The sequence below is a fragment of the Heterodontus francisci genome, chromosome 48, assembly GCF_036365525.1.
Source record: "Heterodontus francisci isolate sHetFra1 chromosome 48, sHetFra1.hap1, whole genome shotgun sequence".
Classification (NCBI taxonomy): domain Eukaryota; kingdom Metazoa; phylum Chordata; class Chondrichthyes; order Heterodontiformes; family Heterodontidae; genus Heterodontus; species Heterodontus francisci.
The window spans coordinates 1,304,767-1,324,958 of record NC_090418.1 but is presented as its reverse complement, the minus strand read 5'-3'; the positions used below and the strand labels follow the sequence as shown (position 1 = coordinate 1,324,958).

General features: G+C 50.1%; 1 protein-coding gene across 2 annotated transcripts in view; it reads right to left on the bottom strand.

Moving 5' to 3' along the window:
• Window positions 1-20,192, bottom strand: part of srrt (serrate RNA effector molecule homolog (Arabidopsis)) — an 86,008-nt gene that overhangs the window by 58,674 nt on the left and 7,142 nt on the right. The window contains exons 5-11 of one of the 2 annotated variants that reach the window (XM_068023605.1): window positions 19,135-19,341; window positions 8,423-8,592; window positions 6,203-6,369; window positions 2,994-3,158; window positions 2,161-2,293; window positions 573-611; window positions 112-287 (exon numbers count right to left, since the gene is read on the bottom strand). In XM_068023605.1, coding sequence (XP_067879706.1) covers window positions 112-287; window positions 573-611; window positions 2,161-2,293; window positions 2,994-3,158; window positions 6,203-6,369; window positions 8,423-8,592; window positions 19,135-19,341 — 1,057 coding nt within the window. The remainder of the gene's footprint in view (window positions 1-111; window positions 288-572; window positions 612-2,160; window positions 2,294-2,993; window positions 3,159-6,202; window positions 6,370-8,422; window positions 8,593-19,134; window positions 19,342-20,192) is intronic. The other variant, XM_068023606.1, reaches the window with a different exon arrangement.

Here is a 20,192-nt window from a genome sequence, read left to right as displayed (position 1 = left end):
AGGGAGCTTTACTCTGTATCTAACCTGTGCTGTACCTGTCCTGCATTGCTTACTCCCTCAATCAGCTGCATACAGCAAATGGAGACAATCCCAAACTAGGTGCTCACTTACTGATATGATTTCCGCCTTTGAGATATTTGGAGCAATGCTTCTCATGAACAGCGAACAGGTTTTGTGAAGCGGCCGAGGCTTGGGAGTGACCTCGATCTCTTTTTCCTTGTCTTTCTTTTCCTCCTTGGGTTTTTCCTTGTGCTTTTCCTCTTCCTTCTTCTCTGGCTTTGGGTCATCTGGACAGCACCAAAAAGCATTAGTACCCCAAAAGCAACAGCAAACTGCAGGAATTTTATTTAGTTCATCTTCCCATCCCTCTCCCTAATCAAGGGCTGCGAGACTAATTTCAGTTACTCTGCTGATGTTAAGTTTGAGATTAGCGCAGTCAACTCAGACCAAGAATCGATCGGAGCTGCTCATGACCTGTGTGTCCGTGTATTGCACCAGGCACTGCATTACCCATGAAGTCATCGAGAAGCTAAGCCTGATACTAAGCTCGAGCTGTCTAAAGAGGGACCCACCTTCTTTCTGGGTCTTCTCATCCTCTCCCTTTGGTTTTCCTGCATAAACATAGAGGAAAGAGAACCAAAACATCAATACTAAAATGAATTCATCCGACACAACAAACATCCAGTACTTCAAATAGAGAGGGAGCAGGGACAAACAGAAGGCAAGTGGTTTGAAGAGAGAGAGAGAGAGAGAGAGACACACAGACTGAGTGAGTGAGTGAGTGAGTGAGTGAGGAAAGAGAGAGAGAGACACAGACTGAGTGAGTGAGTGAGTGAGTGAGGAAAGAGAGAGAGAGACACAGACTGAGTGAGTGAGTGAGTGAGTGAGGAAAGAGAGAGAGACACACAGACTGAGTGAGTGAGGAAAGAGAGAGAGAGACAGTGAGTGAGTGAGTGAGTGAGTGAGTGAGTGAGTGAGAGAGAGAGAGAAAGAAAGAAAGGTGGGGGGAGGGGGGAGCAGATGGTCCTGGTTTGGTGAGAGTTGCCCATACTGCCTGACATCAAACTTGAGGATAACATAAATCAGGGGTGTAACAATAGGTCTTTTGACCCTGGATACTCGCGACTCTTGAACAAGTAATTCTTCAGTCTCTTTAGAAAGGCGGACTGAGTAATAGAGAGCACATGAACATACAGAGCAACAGTTATGATCAGATTCACACAGTTCAAACAGTAGTTTGTTCATGTGTAATACAAAATAATAAAAACACCATACATCCCCACATCAGTGAGTCATCTTGTTTGAATTAAAGCAACTTCCAAATGTTTTCTTTCTCTCTAACCTTCACACAGTCATTGCAGTTTCTACCTCTTTTTAAAAAAAATTTCCCTCAGCTAGAAAAGCAGAGACTTTCCATAATGGGTGTGAGGTGTTTATCACTTTCGGAGAGAAGCCTACTAGTTTCTTATTGGTTACAGTCTTCAGGGAAAAGAACATCAAAGCTCAACCCTTTTGTATTTGAACCAATTAACTAACTCTGCTTTACAAATCCTTTCTGTGGACAAATGGTCCAACTGAAACATGACAACTCATTTTGCAAGTTTGTTTTTGAATTTAATTCCAGTTCCTTTGGTCATTCAGGGTTTAGTTTGTTGAATCCATTATTTCTGATTAGCTCTTTGTAAGAAATTGAAAAATACTGCTGAAAGGAGTTAGATGAAGAATGAACATGAATGCTGTGGGCAGAAAGGAGAGCCCTGTGCCTGTGAGGGTAGACTGTGCAGCTATTGCTGGTCCTTGTGGACAGTTGTATGTGGTATGAAACCCAATGCTCTGTGGTGAGGTTAGCATACCATTCCCCTGTGATCTCCAGGTCTATATGTCTTAATTATTCACTGCCCCTACTAGCAGAGGCATTGATTTAAACACAAGAAGGATGAACAGCAAAAACGACTGGGGGTTTAATGACTGGAGTTGTTCACAAAGAAAAGTGAAAGCCACTTAGTTTCTATCCCTGATGATACTTTGGGATGGAGATGGGTGAAACTCACCTAAAGACTATTACTTAAGGCACCCAATGCTCCTTTCTCCATTCCTCAGAGCAGAAATGCTGAACCACCTGATCACTCCATGACTAGTCTCAGTAAAATCTTACAGTACCTGAATCCTCTTCCTCTGTCCTTTCCATGGCTGGTGGGACTATTTCGGACTCTGATTCCGAGTCGGAGGCTGTAGCATCATCCTCATCGTAACTATCATCCCCACTGTGCTTCCTCTTTCGCTTCTTCCCAGCCTAAAAATTACATGGTAAAGATTGTCACTCAGCAAGCAAGTTCCCATACCAAAATACACATTAAGCCCTTGCTGCCCAAGCAGCTTGCTGATGCTCCACTGAGTTCTAGACTGTTCTACAACCTGATGGCTTAGTTCATTAAAGGCAGCAAGTAATTGACCAGAAGATAGCAAGCCCAGCCCTCAGTGGAATACAGAATTTTAAGGGGCGATATGATTAGAGGAATTGATAGGGTAGACTGAACACCTTTTCCACTGGTGGGAGCAGTCTACAGCAAGGGAACATATAACCTTAAAATCAGAGCCAGGCCATTCTCAGTTGGCCCAGTTTGCTGCGTTCAGTTGGGATGGCACTGACCCAGGCTAGGGTGGGTAAGAATCAGCCGGGATCCCCTGCTCGTGTTCGCAGCCCTCTCCAAAGCATGTCGACCAGATTCTGGGTGAAGGAGGACAGAGCTCACCTCTGATGCTGGCTTTTGGTCACTTGAAGAATCCCAGCAAATTTAGTGCTTTGGAGGACGCAGGTCACTGACACCTACTTGAGCAAAGGCTTTGCTCAGACCTAGATTGAGCGTCCACCCACACTCCCACCACCGCCCAAGCATTTAATTGTAAGCAGTAAGAGGACACCCGGCAACATAGCAGTGGGTTTGTGACATATACAGCACATCAATAGGAGCAGCAATAACTGAACGACCCACCTTCACAGGCACTGGGCTCTCCTTGGCTGGCTCACACTGTTCAACCTCATCCTTCTCTTCCCCCTCTTCTCCCTTCTCCTCCTCCTCCTCAGTCAACTCTTTTGATACGTTGTCGTCTTTGTCCTTCTGCACCTTTTCCTCCTCTGCCTGCTCATTGCTTTCTGCCTGGGTAGACGAGGAAATCAAGTTACAAACAGTGAAGCCCACTTCAGTACACTTTAACTAAACACACACACTTGTACACCTTGATCTTGCATAGATACAGCTATCAACAGGACTCTGTGAACCTACACACACAGACATGCAATTATTCAATTAAATTATTCTTAAATGTCCTCTGAAATGGCTTAGCAAGCCATTCAGTTGTATCAAACCACTACAAAGTCGAAGGAAAGGAACGAAACCGGATGGACCACCCGGCATCGACCTATGCACAGGAAACAACAACGGCAAACCCTGCACTGTCAACCCTGCAAACTCCTCCTTACTAAATTCTGGGGGGGATTGTGCCAAAATTGGGAGAGCTGTTGCACAGACTAGTCAAGCAACAGCCTGACATAGTCATACACATGGAATCATACCTTGCAGACAATGTCCCAGACACTGCCATCATTATCCCCGGGTATGTCCTGACCCACCAGCAGGACAGACCCAGCAGAGGTGGTGACACAGTGGTATACAGTCGGGAGGGACTTGCCCTGGGAGTCCTCAACATTGCCTCCGGACCCCATGAAGTCTCATGGCATCAGGTCAAACATGGGCAATGTAACCGCCTTATGATTATCACCTACCGCCCTTCCTCAGCTGATGAGTCAGTACTCCTCCATGTTGAACACCACTAGGAGGAAGCACTGAGGGTGGCAAGGGCACAAAATGTGCTCTGGGTGGGGGACTTCAATGTCCATCACCAAGAGTGGCTCGATAGCAACACTACTGACCGAGCTGGCCGAGTCCTAATGGACATAGTTGCGAGACTGGGTGTGTGGCAGGTGGTGAGGGAACCAACAAGAGGGAAAAACATACTTGACCTCGTCCTCACCAATCTACCTGTGGCAGATGTATCTGTCCATGACATTACTGGTAGGAGTGACCACCACAGTCCTTGTGGAGACAAAGTCCCATCTTCACATTGAGGGTACCCACCATTGTGTTGTGTGGCGCTACCATCGTGCTAAATAGGATAGATTTCGAACAGATCTAGCAAGGCAAAACTGGGTATACATGAGGCGCTGTGAGCCATCAGTGGCAGCAGAATTCTACTCAATCACAATCTGTAACCTCATGGCCCGGCATATCCCCCACTCTACCATTACCATCAAGCCGGGGGACTAACCCTGGTTCAATGAAGAATGTAGGAGGGGAAGCCAGGAGCAGCACCAGGCATACCTCAAAATGAGGTGTCAACCTGGTGAAGCTACAACACAGGACTACCTGCATATCAAACTGCGTAAGCAGCATGCAATAGACAGAGCTAAGTGATCCCACAACCAACAGACCAGATCTAAGCTCTGCAGTCCTGCCACATCCAGTCGTGAATGGTGGTGGACAATTAAACAACAGGAAGAGGTGGATCCACAAATATCCCCATTCTCAACGATGAGGGAGCCAAGCACATCAGTGCCAAAGACAAGGCCGAAGCATTTGCATCCACCTTCAGCCAGAGGTGGCGAGTGGGTGATCAGGTCTCCTCCTGAAGTCCCCAGCATCACAGATGCCAGTCTTCAGCCAATCCGATTCACTCCACGTGATATCAAGAAATAGCTGAAGGCACTGGATACTGCGAATGCTATGGGCTCTGACTACATTCCGGCAATAGTACTGAAGACCTGTGCTCCAGAACTTGCCGCGCCCCTAGCCAAGCTGGTCCAGTACAGCTACAACACTGGCATCTACCCGGCATTGTGGAAAATTGCCCAGCTATGTCCTGTGCACAAAAAGCAGGACAAATCCAACCCGGCCAATTACCGCCCCACTCTCGATCAGTAGTAAAGTGATGTATGGGGTCGTCAACAGTGCCATCAAGCAGCACTTGCTTAGCAATAACGTACTCACTGACTCTCAGTTTGGGTTCTGCCAGGGCTACTCAGCTCCTGACCTCATTACAGTAAATATATAAATATAAATAGAGTGACTGCCCTTGACATCAAGGTAGCATTTGACTGAGTATGGCATCAAAGATCCCCAGCAAAATGGAGTCAATGAGAATCAGGGGGAAAACTCTCCACTGGTTGGAGTCATACCTAGCATAAAGGAAGATGGTTGTGTTTGTTGGAGGTCAATCATCTCAGCTCCAGGACATCACTGTATAAGGTCCTCAGGGTAGCATCCTAGGCCCAACCATCTTCAGCTCCTTCATCGATGACCTTCCCTCCATCATGAGGTCAGAAGTGGGGATGTTCGCTGATGATTGCACAATGTTCAGCACCATTCGCGATTCCTCAGATACTGAAGCTGCCCACGTCCATATGCAGCAAGACCTGGACAATATTCAGGCTTGACCTGGTAAGTGGCAAGTAACATTCATGCCACACAAGTGCCAGGCATTGACCATCTCCAACAAGAGAGAATCTAACCATCTCCCCTTGACGTTCAATGACATTACCATCGCTGAATTCCCCACTATCAACATCTTGGGGGTCACCAGTGACCAGAAACTGAACTGGAGTAGCTATATAAATACCATGGCTACAAGAGCAGGTCAAAGGAATTCTGTGGTGAGTAATTCACCTCCTGCCTCCCCAATGCCTGTCCATGATCTATAAGGCACAAGTCAGGAGTGTGATGGAATACTCTCCACTTGCCTGGATGGGTGCAGCTCCAACAATACTCAAGAAGCTCAAAATCATCCAGGTCAAAGCAATCCGCTTGATTGGCACCCCATCCACCACCTTCAACCTTCACTCCCTCCACCACCTATGCACAGTGTCTGCAGTATGTACCATATCGCCGTTCCTTCACTGTCACTGTGTCAAAATCCTGGAACTCCCTTCTTAACTGCACTGTTGATGTACCTACACCCCAAGGACTGCAGCGGTTCAAGAAGGCAGCTCACCGCCAGCTTCTCAAGGGCAATTAGGGATGGGTAATAAATGCGGGCCTAGCCAGTGACACCCACATCCCCTGAACCAACAACAAAACATTTGTAGCAGTTACCTCGCTGTGTTTCAAGTCCAGCCTTACATCAACAGGAATAATTAAAACGTGATCACCTTTTTGCTGTCTTCTTCCTTCTCCTTCTCCACCGTCTTCCTGTCATTGTCCAAAGTCCGCCCTTCTTCCTTCTTTCCAGGCTCCAATTTTTCTGTCTTCTCCTCCTCATCCTCCAGCTCCAGAATTTTCACATCATTTTCCGTTCCACCCTCCATCTTTATGACAGCTGCCAGAGAGATCAAGGAGACATTTATTTTAAAAGTGGGCACGAGTGGAGGTGGTCACATTCACTGCAAAAATCAGTTAAAATTATAAACTACACTAATCTGAATTGCCTCAGTACCCCTTACACCACCTCAGGATGTACCGAACCACTTTACAGCCAAGAGATTTTTTTTTGAAGTGTGATCACTGTATAATGTAGTAAAAACCACAGCTATTCTGTGCACAGCAAGATCCTACAAAAGCAATGTGTAATGATCAGATAAACTGTTTTAGTGATATTGTTCAAAGACGCGGGACAAACTCCCCTGTTCTTCTTCGAAATAGGGCCATGGGATCTTTTACATATACCTGACAGGCGATGAAGCCTCAGTTTAACATCTCACCTGAAAGACCGCACCTCCAACACAGCAGCGCTACTTCAGTACTGCCCCTCCGACAGTGCAACACTAACTCAGTACTGACCCTCAGACAGTGCAGCACTCCCTTAGTACTGATCCTCCAACAGCGCAGTGCTCCCTCAGTACTGACCCTCTGACAATGCAGTGCTCCCTCAGTACTGACCCTCTGACAATGCAGTGCTCCCTCAGTACTGACCCTTCAACAGTACAATGCTCCCTCAGTACTGACCCTCCGACAGTGCAGCGCTCCCTCAGTACTGACCCTCCGACAGTGCTGCGCTCCCTCAGTACTGACCCTCCGACAGTGCTGCGCTCCCTCAGTACTGACCCTCCGACAGTGCTGCGCTCCCTCAGTACTGACCCTCCGACAATGCAGCGCTCCCTCAGTACTGACCCTCCCTCAGTACTGACCCTCCAACAATGCAGCGCTCCCTCAGTACTGACCCTCCGACAGTGCAGCGCTCCCTCAGTACTGACCCTCCGACAGTGCTGCGCTCCCTCAGTACTGACCCTCCGACAGTGCTGCGCTCCCTCAGTACTGACCCTCCGACAGTGCTGCGCTCCCTCAGTACTGACCCTCCGACAGTGCAGCACTCCCTCAGTACTGACCCTCCGACAGTGCAGCGCTCCCTCAGTACTGACCCTCCGACAGTGCAGCGCTCCCTCAGTACTGACCCTCCGACAGTGCAGCGCTCCCTCAGTACTGACCCTCCGACAGTGCAGCGCTCCCTCAGTACTGACCCTCCGACAGTGCTGCGCTCCCTCAGTACTGACCCTTCAACAGTGCAGCACTCCCTCAGTACTGACCCTCCGACAGTGCTGCGCTCCCTCAGTACTGACCCTCCGACAATGCTGCGCTCCCTCAGTACTGACCCTCTGACAGTGCAGCGCTCCCTCAGTACTGACCCTCCGACAGTGCTGCGCTCCCTCAGTACTGACCCTCCGACAGTGCTGCGCTCCCTCAGTACTGACCCTCCGACAGTGCTGCGCTCCCTCAGTACTGACCCTCCGACAGTGCTGCGCTCCCTCAGTACTGACCCTCCGACAGTGCTGCGCTCCCTCAGTACTGACCCTCTGACAGTGCAGCGCTCCCTCAGTACTGACCTTCCAACAGTGCTGCGCTCCCTCAGTACTGACCCTTCGACAGTGCAATGCTCCCTCAGTACTGACCCTCTGACAGTGCAGCACTCCCTCAGTACTGACCCTCCGACAGTGCGGCGCTGCCTCAGTACTGACCCTCTGACAGTGCTGCGCTCCCTCAGTACTGACCCTCCGACAGTGCTGCGCTCCCTCAGTACTGACCCTCCAACAGTGCGGCGCTCCCTCAGTACTGACCCTCCGACAGTGCTGCGCTCCCTCAGTACTGACCCTCCGACAGTGCTGCGCTCCCTCAGAACTGACCCTCCGACAGTGCAGCGTTCCCTCAGTACTGACCCTCCTACAATGCAGCACTCCCTCCCTGGCACAGGGATTGTCAGCCTAGAGTTTGTGCGCACATCTGTGGACTGGGTCTCCATTTCGAACACTGATTCTTTGTGAATAAGCTGGCCTTTCAGAGCCAAACTAGATACAACTTTCTGTTGGGAGTTCATGTTGAATACGGACCTGACTGGGAAGATGGTAAAGAGAGAAAGATAGGATGATAACAACAATTACCAGCGTCTAAAGCTTTCATGATGATATTGGCTTTATCTATATCAAGCGAGAGGCCATCAAACCAGCTGTGCTCCATCAGGTAACAGTACACACTGAGCCGTGTACGCAGGCTGTAGTCAGCCTCCTGCTTCCGTTTCCCAGCTTCATCCGGGTGATACTTTGAGCGGAACCTTCAAATGCAGAGACAAATGGTCGTCAGTACAAATCAGACCATGGAGCAGAGGGAAATCTTGCATTAAGTTCGAAAGAAAACATGCAGTAAACAGGATTCACCAGAGGGGGAAATGTTCAAACAAGGCAGGATAACTACTCAAAGATGCTCTGCAATTTGAGGGTTTTCAATATTGGCCCCTATTGTAACAGCATTAAATTATACTGTTATATAATCCGCAGTGGGTATGGGGACCACACTGCTTCTCAATAATTAACCACAGTCTACTGATGCAGTGGGTTTGTTATTTGTCCTCTCACTTAGATTGGGATGCCTATCCAGCCAGTCTGTTGGAGCTAATGGTGTCTGCCAGCTGACCATAAACCTCCAACATGAAACGAGAGCCCGCCCTAGCTCCTGCTGTGCACATTCCCAAGTGCTGTGCACCTCCTGAGCTCACAGGAGGCCTGGTGCAGGATACAGGGGAGCGGTTCAGCTGGGATAGTGAGGTCAGGGAGTACAGCACATTATTGGGCAGTACAGAGGAGGTTTGCCGTGCTTGACGGAACAAAGTTCCAGTCCCCACACTGATATCCCTCATCTTTAACAGTGCAAAGATGCCTCCAAACACTGCAATTCTGCTATTACTATTGATGTTTGACTAAGTCATTTCTTTCTGCTGAGCAAATCATTTAGTTATTGTTCAAATGTCAGAATATCTCTCAAACTGCAGCTGGGATACAAAAGCCTTTACTGCAGAACTATTTCACTCCAATGTAAAGGATCAAAGGTAAATTAAAGTGCTGCCATATAGTTCAATATACAGGAGGAGGCCATTCAGTCCCTCCAGCTTGTTCTATCATTCAATTAGATCATGAGTGATCTGTACCCCAACCCTATTTACTTGCCTTTGCTCCATATCCATTAATATCTTTACCTAACAATAAACTCACAATTTCAGTTTTGAAAGCTCCAATTATTTCCCAACATCTACAACCTTTTGGGGGGTGGGGGGGGAAAGAATGTTCCAGGTTTTTCTTTGTGTCAAAAGAAAGGGTGGCACAGTGGTTAGCACCGCAGCCTCACAGCTCCAGGGACCCGGGTTCGATTCTGGGCACTGCCTGTGCGGAGTTTGCAAGCTCTCCCTGTGACCACGTGGGTTTTCGCCGGGTTCTCCGGTTTCCTCCCACCGCCAAAGACTTGCAGGTGATAGGTAAATTGGCCATTGTAAATTGCCCCTAGTGTAGGTGGGGAATATGGAATTAGTGTAGGATTAGTATAAATGGGTGGTTCTTGGTCGGCACAGACTCGATGGGCCGAAGGGCCTGTTTCAGTGATGTATCTCTAAATAAAAAAGTGCTTTCTGATTTCCCTCCTAAATGTCCTGGCTCTATATTTATGATCACAGCCTCTCATTACTGCATAAAACCCAAGAGCCATTTCCTCAATGCCTTATCACTGGGGGGATCTAATTGAGCTGTAGATAGAAAGAAATTGTTTTCTCTGGGGGTGGGGGAGTCCAGAACAAGAGGGTATAACCTTAAAATTGGAGCTCGGCTGTTCAGGGAGTGGAAATCTGGAACTTTCTCTCCCAAAAAACTGTTGAGGCTGATGGTTTATTGGAAATTTCAAAACTGAAGTGACAGATTTTTGTTGGGCAAGGGGATTAAGGATTACAGAACCAAGGAGTATAGATGGAGTTAAGATACAGATCAACCATAATGCAATGGATGACAGAACAGGCTCAAGGCGCTGAATGGTCCACTGCCGTTCCTAACTGTTACCCTGGGTGGTTTAAGCTAACTTAACTGAGACCAGGGATCGAAGCTGGGAACACTCCTCCCCTGTACAACCTGCTTTCCTTCAACTAACTGAGCTATCAGGCCAGCATTACCACTATTAATCTGATCCAGTCAACACCCAGAACACATAAGTAACTCATCCCTAACAAGGGAGCTTTGAGATTGAGAATGGGTGAAGACGGCCGTGTGTTCATCCAGGTCGTACAGTCCCCAACATCACAGCATCAGCTGGTTCTTACTTTTAACAGCATAGAATTCCTGCCTTGCTTAGTACATTTCCACTGGAAAATCCCACAGAATCAACAGACATCAGTTAAGAGAGAAAAAAACCCTAGCAAAAGAATATGAACAAATCACCAAATTAATTTCTTGTGTTTTTTTTTTAAACCTTTTACTTCAAGAATTATTGTTTTGGCAGCTTACGTACGGATAAAATAATAATACTTAGGTGTCGAAGTCATCTTGAAGAATCTCAAGTGTGCGAGCGAGCGTTTTGTAGATTCTTTTCATTACCAGTGATTTTTGTCCCTCACTAGCTAAGCACTAACACTTTGGGATTACTAGACACTGCATTGTGCGCAGTGTGTGGCTAACTAGCTGTTCTCAGTACAAAGGTTTCCACTGCAGCGTGCCAGGATTTGCTTCAGATTTGCTCTCCTGCACCTTGTTTTCGAAGGGGGGGAAGAAAGGTGTCAGAATTAACATTATACAAACAAAAAAAAGTCTACAAACTCCAGATAACAAAAGGACAAAAAATTAAGAGGTTAGTTAATAGCGATACCTTCCCCTCCGTTGCTTCATTTTAGCGAAGAGGGACACACGAGCTAAAATGGTGCACTTCACTGCAGAAGCATGCCCACTACTTTTCCTGGGTAAAATTAGCAAAACGAGCAAAATACCCAAGAGAGAAAGAGAGAGAGACACAGAGAGAGAGAATAATGTGCGAGTGGTTTGGATCTTATCTGCAAGCTTCCAAATTTTAATATAATTGGGTGCATCATTGTCACAGTTGCAAGTATCATCGTAACATCCTGGGGCAATGATCGGGCTGCTCTCAGTTTATCTGATTTTACCTGACAATGCTCACCAAACATTCAATGAAGATTTAACACGCCAGCTTCCTCGCAATTTTCTCCAGCATTCCTTCTCCTGAAGGGGAGGTTGGCCCATAGCCACCTGTCGCTCTCTGGGATCACACTCATGCCACACTTTGCATTTGAGCCACGGCACTGAGCACCAGGAGGCTATCGGGCCATGAAGGCCATCACCGCAAAGACCCAGCCTTGTCCTTGGCTGATGACCACATACACCTGCTCACTATCCTGCATGGGTCCCAAGGATGAAGATCAGAAGTGGGAGCTCTGGCTGATCTTTATCCTAGTCCCAGTCCAGGAACACTGAGGACAAGTGCAGGGATTAAATAACTCAGCATAGACTGAGCAAATCTGTTGCCTCTGGCCAGTATCAGACTCACAGTGCCTTTGCCCATTGGGCTATGAGGGCAGCTTGACAGTTTTAAACTTTGTTGGCCTGACAATAGGATAGAGTTAACACAGTACTGATTTTCTATTGCTACAGGTCAGTTACCATCTGGCTAGCGTTTACAGCCTCCTCATTCTTCAAAAGTATCATTAAAGCCTCGGGGAATATATCAGTATTCTGCAACCCAATGCCCCACTTTAACTTCCTCACTCCAATATGGAAGTGGATAGGGGATTTGGAGTCTTGACAACAGTGAAAGACAATAACCCAAATTATAAAAGGAAAATCAGGGTTCTGCTGCACGATGGATTTGAAAATGGATGAGGAAAGGTTACATAAACTAGGCGTGAATTCCCTGGAATACAGAAGGTTAAGGGAAATAGAGAGAGAGAGAGCGACCTTTTCTCCTGGGACATCAACTTAATATCAGAGTCCGGCTGTTCCAGAGAGAAGTTAGGAAACACTTCTTCATGCAAAGGCTGGCACAAGTATGGAACTCTCTCCATCAAAAAACATCAGATGCTAGATCAATTAATCATTTGAAATCTGAGATCGACAGATTTTTGCTAGACAAGGATACTGAGGGATATGGAGCTAGGATAAAAATCATCCATCATCTTATTGAATGGCAGAACAGATTAGAGGGCTTCCATTTATTTGACTTTTATGGAGGTGTTTTTACACAAATACATTTGACACAAAGTGATAATGCAATCTTTCAGCACTGCTGTTGCTGCACTAAGTGGACCTGATTTTAAGTCTCAGTTCTCTTTATTTAAATGGTGGATTAAAACATTACTGTCCTGCACGCAGCCACAGTTTATGCGGGCGGTGAGACTGAAGTACAATAGTCATGGTGTAGGGGGAGGAGGGATTGAAACGGAGGGCTGAAACCTACATCTCAGCATAGAAGCAATATGTACTCCAAACTTTCTGCACACATCTCTGTCAAGTTACCATCCTTTATCACAGCCAGAGAGATCCCACACACACTGTCACACCCATGTCACCATCCACCAGTGAGAATTCATCACCATCCACATAATTACAGCATCAATGGAGCAACACAACGAGGGAGAGGGGGAATTCATTATTAAACACATGGACAAGAAAATCACAGCAGGAGCTCCCTCAGGCACACAGTCTCTTGGCGACTTCTAAATCAGTTGTGCTGTTTTGAAATATGAACCAATGTATTTCCAGTGTACAAGCTTCTCCCCTCCCAGACCCTGACAGCATCTCGGGGACATCAAAACCAATCCAACCCAGACTATGACTGACAGAGTGACCACTCGTCTTGGTTTACAGCAATGTACTGCTCCAGGCTGTAGGAAAAGAATGTTAATTGGAGGAGATTCTTCTATAGTCGTTACTCCTTTATAATTGGTATTACACCTGGTGTATTGAGGGTGGTGATGCAGTGGATTTCCATGTTGAATTTCTAATCTTCACTTTTTTTTAAATCACAGATTAGGAGAATACAGACAGGTTGTCACTGTCACACAGTCATGGTGGCTGATGGGAGGCAGCCACAGCCACTGCATGTCTTCAAGGTCAGGGAGCAGTGAACAGAGGGGGAGAGAAGTGGGATTAAAAGATGAATAGTAAGATGATCTCGAGAATGGGGAAGGGGAAGGAAATAATTCTGGCTATCAGCTATCCAGTGACTCCATGCTGCATGCTGGTGAGGACACTTTCAGGATAAGCTGCCCCCTGCAACTGCCTCCTTGACTAAATAGCCTGCTGACACTGTGAGCTAGCTCCCGAAGTGCAGCCTCATGGGTGAGCCACCCATGGGCTGTTGGCACTCTAGGAACTGTATTATAGCAAGTGCCAGTACCTCAGGCTAACAGAATAGTACATGCAGCACTGCACGGGATTCAGTGAGCAGCTTCCACAGTGGTCTGACAAGCCCAGCAACCCAGTCAGTCTGACAAGCCCAGCACCCCACTCAGTCTGACAAGCCCAGCACCCCACTCAGTCTGACAAGCCCAGCACCCCACTCAGTCTGACAAGCCCAGCACCCCACTCAGTCTGACAAGCCCAGCACCCCAGTCAGACTGACAAGCCCAGCACCCCAATCAGTCTGACAAGCCCAGCACCCCAGTCAGTCTGACAAGCCCAGCACCCCAGTCAGACTGACAAGCCCAGCATCCCAGTCAGTCTGACAAGCCCAGCACCCCAGTCACTCTGACAAGCCCAGCACCCCAGTCAGTCTGACAAGCCCAGCACCCCAGTCAGACTGACAAGCCCAGCACCCCAGTCAGTCTGACAAGCCCAGCATCCCAGTCAGTCTGACAAGCCCAGCACCCCAGTCAGTCTGACATGTCCAGCACCCCAGTCAGTCTGACAAGCCCAGCACCCCAGTCAGACTGACAAGCCCAGCACCCCAGTCAGACTGACAAGCCCAGCACCCCAGTCCCAGTCAGTCTGACAAGCCCAGCACCCCAGTCAGTCTGACAAGCCCTGCATTCCAGTCAGTCTGACAAGCCCAGCATTCCAGTCAGACACCACACACCCCCTTCCACTCCCAGCACCCCAGTCAGTCTGACAAGCCCAGCATCCCAGTCAGTCTGACAAGCCCAGCACCCCAGACAGTCTGACAAGCCCAGCACCCCAGTCAGTCTGACAAGCCCAGCACCCCAGTCAGTCTGACAAGCCCAGCACCCCAGTCCCAGTAAGTCTGACAAGCCCAGCACCCCAGTCAGTCTGACAAGCCCAGCATTCCAGTCAGACACCACACACCCCCTTCCACTCCCAGCACCCCAGTCAGTCTGACAAGCCCAGCACCCCAGTCCCAGTCAGTCTGACAAGTCCAGCACCCCAGTCAGTCTGACAAGCCCAGCACCCCAGTCAGTCTGACAAGTCCAGCACCCCAGTCAGTCTGACAAGTCCAGCACCCCAGTCAGTCTGACAAGTCCAGCACCCCAGTCAGTCTGACAAGCCCAGCATCCCAGTCAGACACCACACACCCCCTTCCACTCCCAGCACCCCAGTCAGTCTGACAAGCCCAGCACCCCAGTCAGTCTGACAAGCCCAGCACCCCAGTCAGTCTGACAAGCCCAGCACCCCAGTCAGTCTGACAAGCCCAGCATTCCAGTCAGACTGACAAGCCCAGCACCCCAGTCAGTCTGACAAGCCCTGCATTCCAGTCAGTCTGACAAGCCCAGCACCCCAGTCAGACTGACAAGCCCAGCACCCCAGTCAGTCTGACAAGTCCAGCACCCCAGTCAGTCTGACAAGCCCAGCGCCCCAGACAGTCTGACAAGCCCAGCACCCCAGACAGTCTGACAAGCCCAGCACCCCAGTCTGACAAGCCCAGCACCCCAGACAGTCTGACAAGCCCAGCACCCCAGTCAGTCTGACAAGCCCAGCATCCCAGTCAGTCTGACAAGCCCAGCACCCCAGTCCCAGTAAGTCTGACAAGCCCAGCACCCCAGTCAGTCTGACAAGCCCAGCATCCCAGTCAGACACCACACACCCCCTTCCACTCCCAGCACCCCAGTCAGTCTGACAAGCCCAGCACCCCAGTCAGTCTGACAAGCCCAGCATTCCAGTCAGACTGACAAGCCCAGCACCCCAGTCAGTCTGACAAGCCCTGCATTCCAGTCAGTCTGACAAGCCCAGCACCCCAGTCAGACTGACAAGCCCAGCACCCCAGTCAGTCTGACAAGTCCAGCACCCCAGTCAGTCTGACAAGTCCAGCACCCCAGTCAGTCTGACAAGCCCAGCACCCCAGACAGTCTGACAAGCCCAGCACCCCAGACAGTCTGACAAGCCCAGCACCCCAGACAGTCTGACAAGCCCAGCACCCCAGTCAGTCTGACAAGCCCAGCATCCCAGTCAGTCTGACAAGCCCAGCACCCCAGTCAGTCTGACAAGCCCAGCACCCCAGTCCCAGTAAGTCTGACAAGCCCAGCACCCCAGTCAGTCTGACAAGCCCAGCATTCCAGTCAGACACCACACACCCCCTTCCACTCCCAGCACCCCAGTCAGTCTGACAAGCCCAGCACCCCAGTCCCAGTCAGTCTGACAAGTCCAGCACCCCAGTCAGTCTGACAAGCCCAGCACCCCAGTCAGTCTGACAAGTCCAGCACCCCAGTCAGTCTGACAAGTCCAGCACCCCAGTCAGTCTGACAAGTCCAGCACCCCAGTCAGTCTGACAAGCCCAGCATCCCAGTCAGACACCACACACCCCCTTCCACTCCCAGCACCCCAGTCAGTCTGACAAGCCCAGCACCCCAGTCAGTCTGACAAGCCCAGCACCCCAGTCAGTCTGACAAGCCCAGCACCCCAGTCAGTCTGACAAGCCCAGCATTCCAGTCAGACTGACAAGCCCAGCACCCCAGTCAGTCTGACAAGCCCTGCATTCCAGTCAGTCTGACAAGCCCAGCACCCCAGTCAGACTGACAAGCCCAGCACCCCAGTCAGTCTGACAAGTCCAGCACCCCAGTCAGTCTGACAAGCCCAGCGCCCCAGACAGTCTGACAAGCCCAGCACCCCAGACAGTCTGACAAGCCCAGCACCCCAGTCTGACAAGCCCAGCACCCCAGACAGTCTGACAAGCCCAGCACCCCAGTCAGTCTGACAAGCCCAGCATCCCAGTCAGTCTGACAAGCCCAGCACCCCAGTCAGTCTGACAAGCCCAGCACCCCAGTCCCAGTAAGTCTGACAAGCCCAGCACCCCAGTCAGTCTGACAAGCCCAGCATCCCAGTCAGACACCACACACCCCCTTCCACTCCCAGCACCCCAGTCAGTCTGACAAGCCCAGCACCCCAGTCAGTCTGACAAGCCCAGCATTCCAGTCAGACTGACAAGCCCAGCACCCCAGTCAGTCTGACAAGCCCTGCATTCCAGTCAGTCTGACAAGCCCAGCACCCCAGTCAGACTGACAAGCCCAGCACCCCAGTCAGTCTGACAAGTCCAGCACCCCAGTCAGTCTGACAAGTCCAGCACCCCAGTCAGTCTGACAAGCCCAGCACCCCAGACAGTCTGACAAGCCCAGCACCCCAGACAGTCTGACAAGCCCAGCACCCCAGACAGTCTGACAAGCCCAGCACCCCAGTCAGTCTGACAAGCCCAGCATCCCAGTCAGTCTGACAAGCCCAGCACCCCAGTCAGTCTGACAAGCCCAGCACCCCAGTCCCAGTAAGTCTGACAAGCCCAGCACCCCAGTCAGTCTGACAAGCCCAGCATTCCAGTCAGACACCACACACCCCCTTCCACTCCCAGCACCCCAGTCAGTCTGACAAGCCCAGCACCCCAGTCCCAGTCAGTCTGACAAGTCCAGCACCCCAGTCAGTCTGACAAGCCCAGCACCCCAGTCAGTCTGACAAGTCCAGCACCCCAGTCAGTCTGACAAGTCCAGCACCCCAGTCAGTCTGACAAGTCCAGCACCCCAGTCAGTCTGACAAGCCCAGCATCCCAGTCAGACACCACACACCCCCTTCCACTCCCAGCACCCCAGTCAGTCTGACAAGCCCAGCACCCCAGTCAGTCTGACAAGCCCAGCACCCCATTCAGTCTGACAAGCCCAGCACCCCAGTCAGTCTGACAAGCCCAGCACCCCAGTCAGACTGACAAGCCCAGCACCCCAGTCAGTCTGACAAGCCCTGCATTCCAGTCAGTCTGACAAGCCCAGCACCCCAGTCAGACTGACAAGCCCAGCACCCCAGTCAGTCTGACAAGCCCAGCACCCCAGTCAGTCTGACAAGCCCAGCACCCCAGTCAGTCTGACAAGCCCAGCACCCCAGTCAGACTGACAAGCCCAGCACCCCAGTCAGTCTGACAAGCCCTGCATTCCAGTCAGTCTGACAAGCCCAGCACCCCAGTCAGACTGACAAGCCCAGCACCCCAGTCAGTCTGACAAGCCCAGCATTCCAGTCAGACTGACAAGCCCAGCATTCCAGTCAGACTGACAAGCCCAGCATCCCAGTCAGACTGACAAGCCCAGCACCCCAGTCAGTCTGACAAGCCCAGCATTCCAGTCAGACTGACAAGCCCAGCACCCCAGTCAGTCTGACAAGCCCAGCACCCCAGTCAGTCTGACAAGCCCAGCATTCCAGTCAGACACCACACACCCCCTTCCACTCCCAGCACCACTAGGATATGGTCAGTGCCCTGATCAAGTATATTGCAAATTGCCAGCAATTTAAAAAAACTGGGAAGAACAGACTTTGATTCAGTCACAGTGGTGACCAAAGCAAATAATAACTCGATATGAACTTTCCAATCGTGAAATACTGTGCCCGGATGCCAAGAAACAGGAAGAGCTTCTTAGAGGGTCAAAGAATCCACTATTGCAGATCCAAAGCTCCACCACCACAGGGCAGTACAGCTAGATTTGCAAAACCAGTGGCACAGATTCCCAGATACAAGGGTTGAAGGCACTTTGAGTATTAAACCTTAAGTTCGTGTGCTTGATATTTTAACAAGAGGTGTAAAGGCCCTCTGGGAATTCAGCCCTTTGAAGCACATTCTCCCTTCAAGAATGTCCCCATCATGCCTACCAATGCTACACGCCCTCGAGAACTCAAACATTTTGCTTTGTAAATCCATCCAGCCATTTAAACAGATTATACACCAGTTAAATTCCCCATATGGAGCTGTATAAACCAAGAGAAATGATTATACAGGAGGGAGCACTGCAGGCCACAGATGGATCATAGGCACCAACTAAATAACAGTCGTCAAAAGGTTTGAAATCATGAGTAGAGTGTGAATTATACAGCAGAGCCTTGTTATCAGGACAGTGTCACAATACTGGGACACAGATTAAACTAGGAACGCAAAGAGTTAAAGTGTGGAAAATGTCACCTGCAGCCGCAGTCTATTCATAATGGTCAGTGTTAGAGGAAGATCTGGAGGTCAGGACAAGGCAACTTGTAACAAAACATCAAGAGAAGGAAATGCCCCAGTGCAGCACCAGGGTGACCTGGATGGGCTGCAGCAGACGTGCGGTCTGTGCAGGCTGTGCGATCGCAGCCACCACATTCTCTCACACAGAGGATAATGAGAAGCAGACCAGGGGATCCAAGACAACTCTCACATCCCTCCCTGCAACTACTGGCTGCAAAGCACTAACACAGCACCTGCCACAGACTCAGAGCAAGCTTAGGGCCAATAACAGATTTAAACAAAAAGGAGGAGGAGAAATCTTATTAAAGTCAGCAATAAGGCACAACAGAACTGAATGACTACACAATTTTCATTAGCAAATACAGCATGACGGTTGTTTAACACACACAAGGACTAGCTTTTTAATGTGCGAGCTCACCATTCCTCGTCCTTGTGAGCCAGGAAGAAGTCCTGCATCTGCTGCCGGCGGAACTCGATCTTATATTCATTGTAGCGTTTCACTGACTCCGTCTCATCCACAGAGTCATCCAAGGAGAGGAGGAATTCCTTGAAGGTCTTCATCACCGGAGGAGGAGGTCCCACCTCCAGATCATGAAGGTTGCCCAGCCTGGGGGTAAAAGGAACACTAACAGCGTCGGTACAGCATGGCCGCAAGCTTCAAAGGAGAACGATGCTAGAACCTGCCAGTCCCTCACAGCTAATTATCCATCATGGCCAAGTCAATTAATCCAGAGCACAAAGTTTCATTATGGTGGGGGTGGGGGGTGCTGGGAACTGGGGGGAGGGAGGAGGTGTGAATGGTAAACAAATACTTACTCCACCCCTTCCTAACAAGTGGTGACAGCTTATGAGCATCCTTCAGAATGAAGGGCAAAGCTTTACCCTGCACCTGTACAGTGCTGAAATCAGGGCTCCTCGCATCATCCACTAATCCAAGTCACCTTTCAACCTCTCAACTATGGATTCCATCCACACACACACCGCACCCGCCCCCCCAACCTTCTCATATCCACCGGCCCCACCCAAACACACACATACAGAGATACAGATGTCTCCCGACACAGACACACAAAGAGGTACACAAACACTCCCCCTGACACAGACAGTCCCCCTGACAGACAGACACACACACGCTCTCCCCCTGACACACACACTCCCCTGACACAGACAGTCCCCCTGACACAGACAGACACACACACACTCTCCCTGAAACACACACACACTCTCCTGACACAGACAGACACACACACACACACTCTCCCCGACACACACACACACTCCCCCTGACACAGACAGTCCCCCTGACACAGACACACACACACACTCCCCCTGACACAGACAGACACACACGCTCCCCCGGACACAGACGGCCTCACAGAGCTGTCCCCCGATATGCACCCAACAGGCCTGCGCACATGCAGACAAGTCACTTCAGAAACTCATTCCCTACACCATTTGGTGGCCAGAGGTGACAGC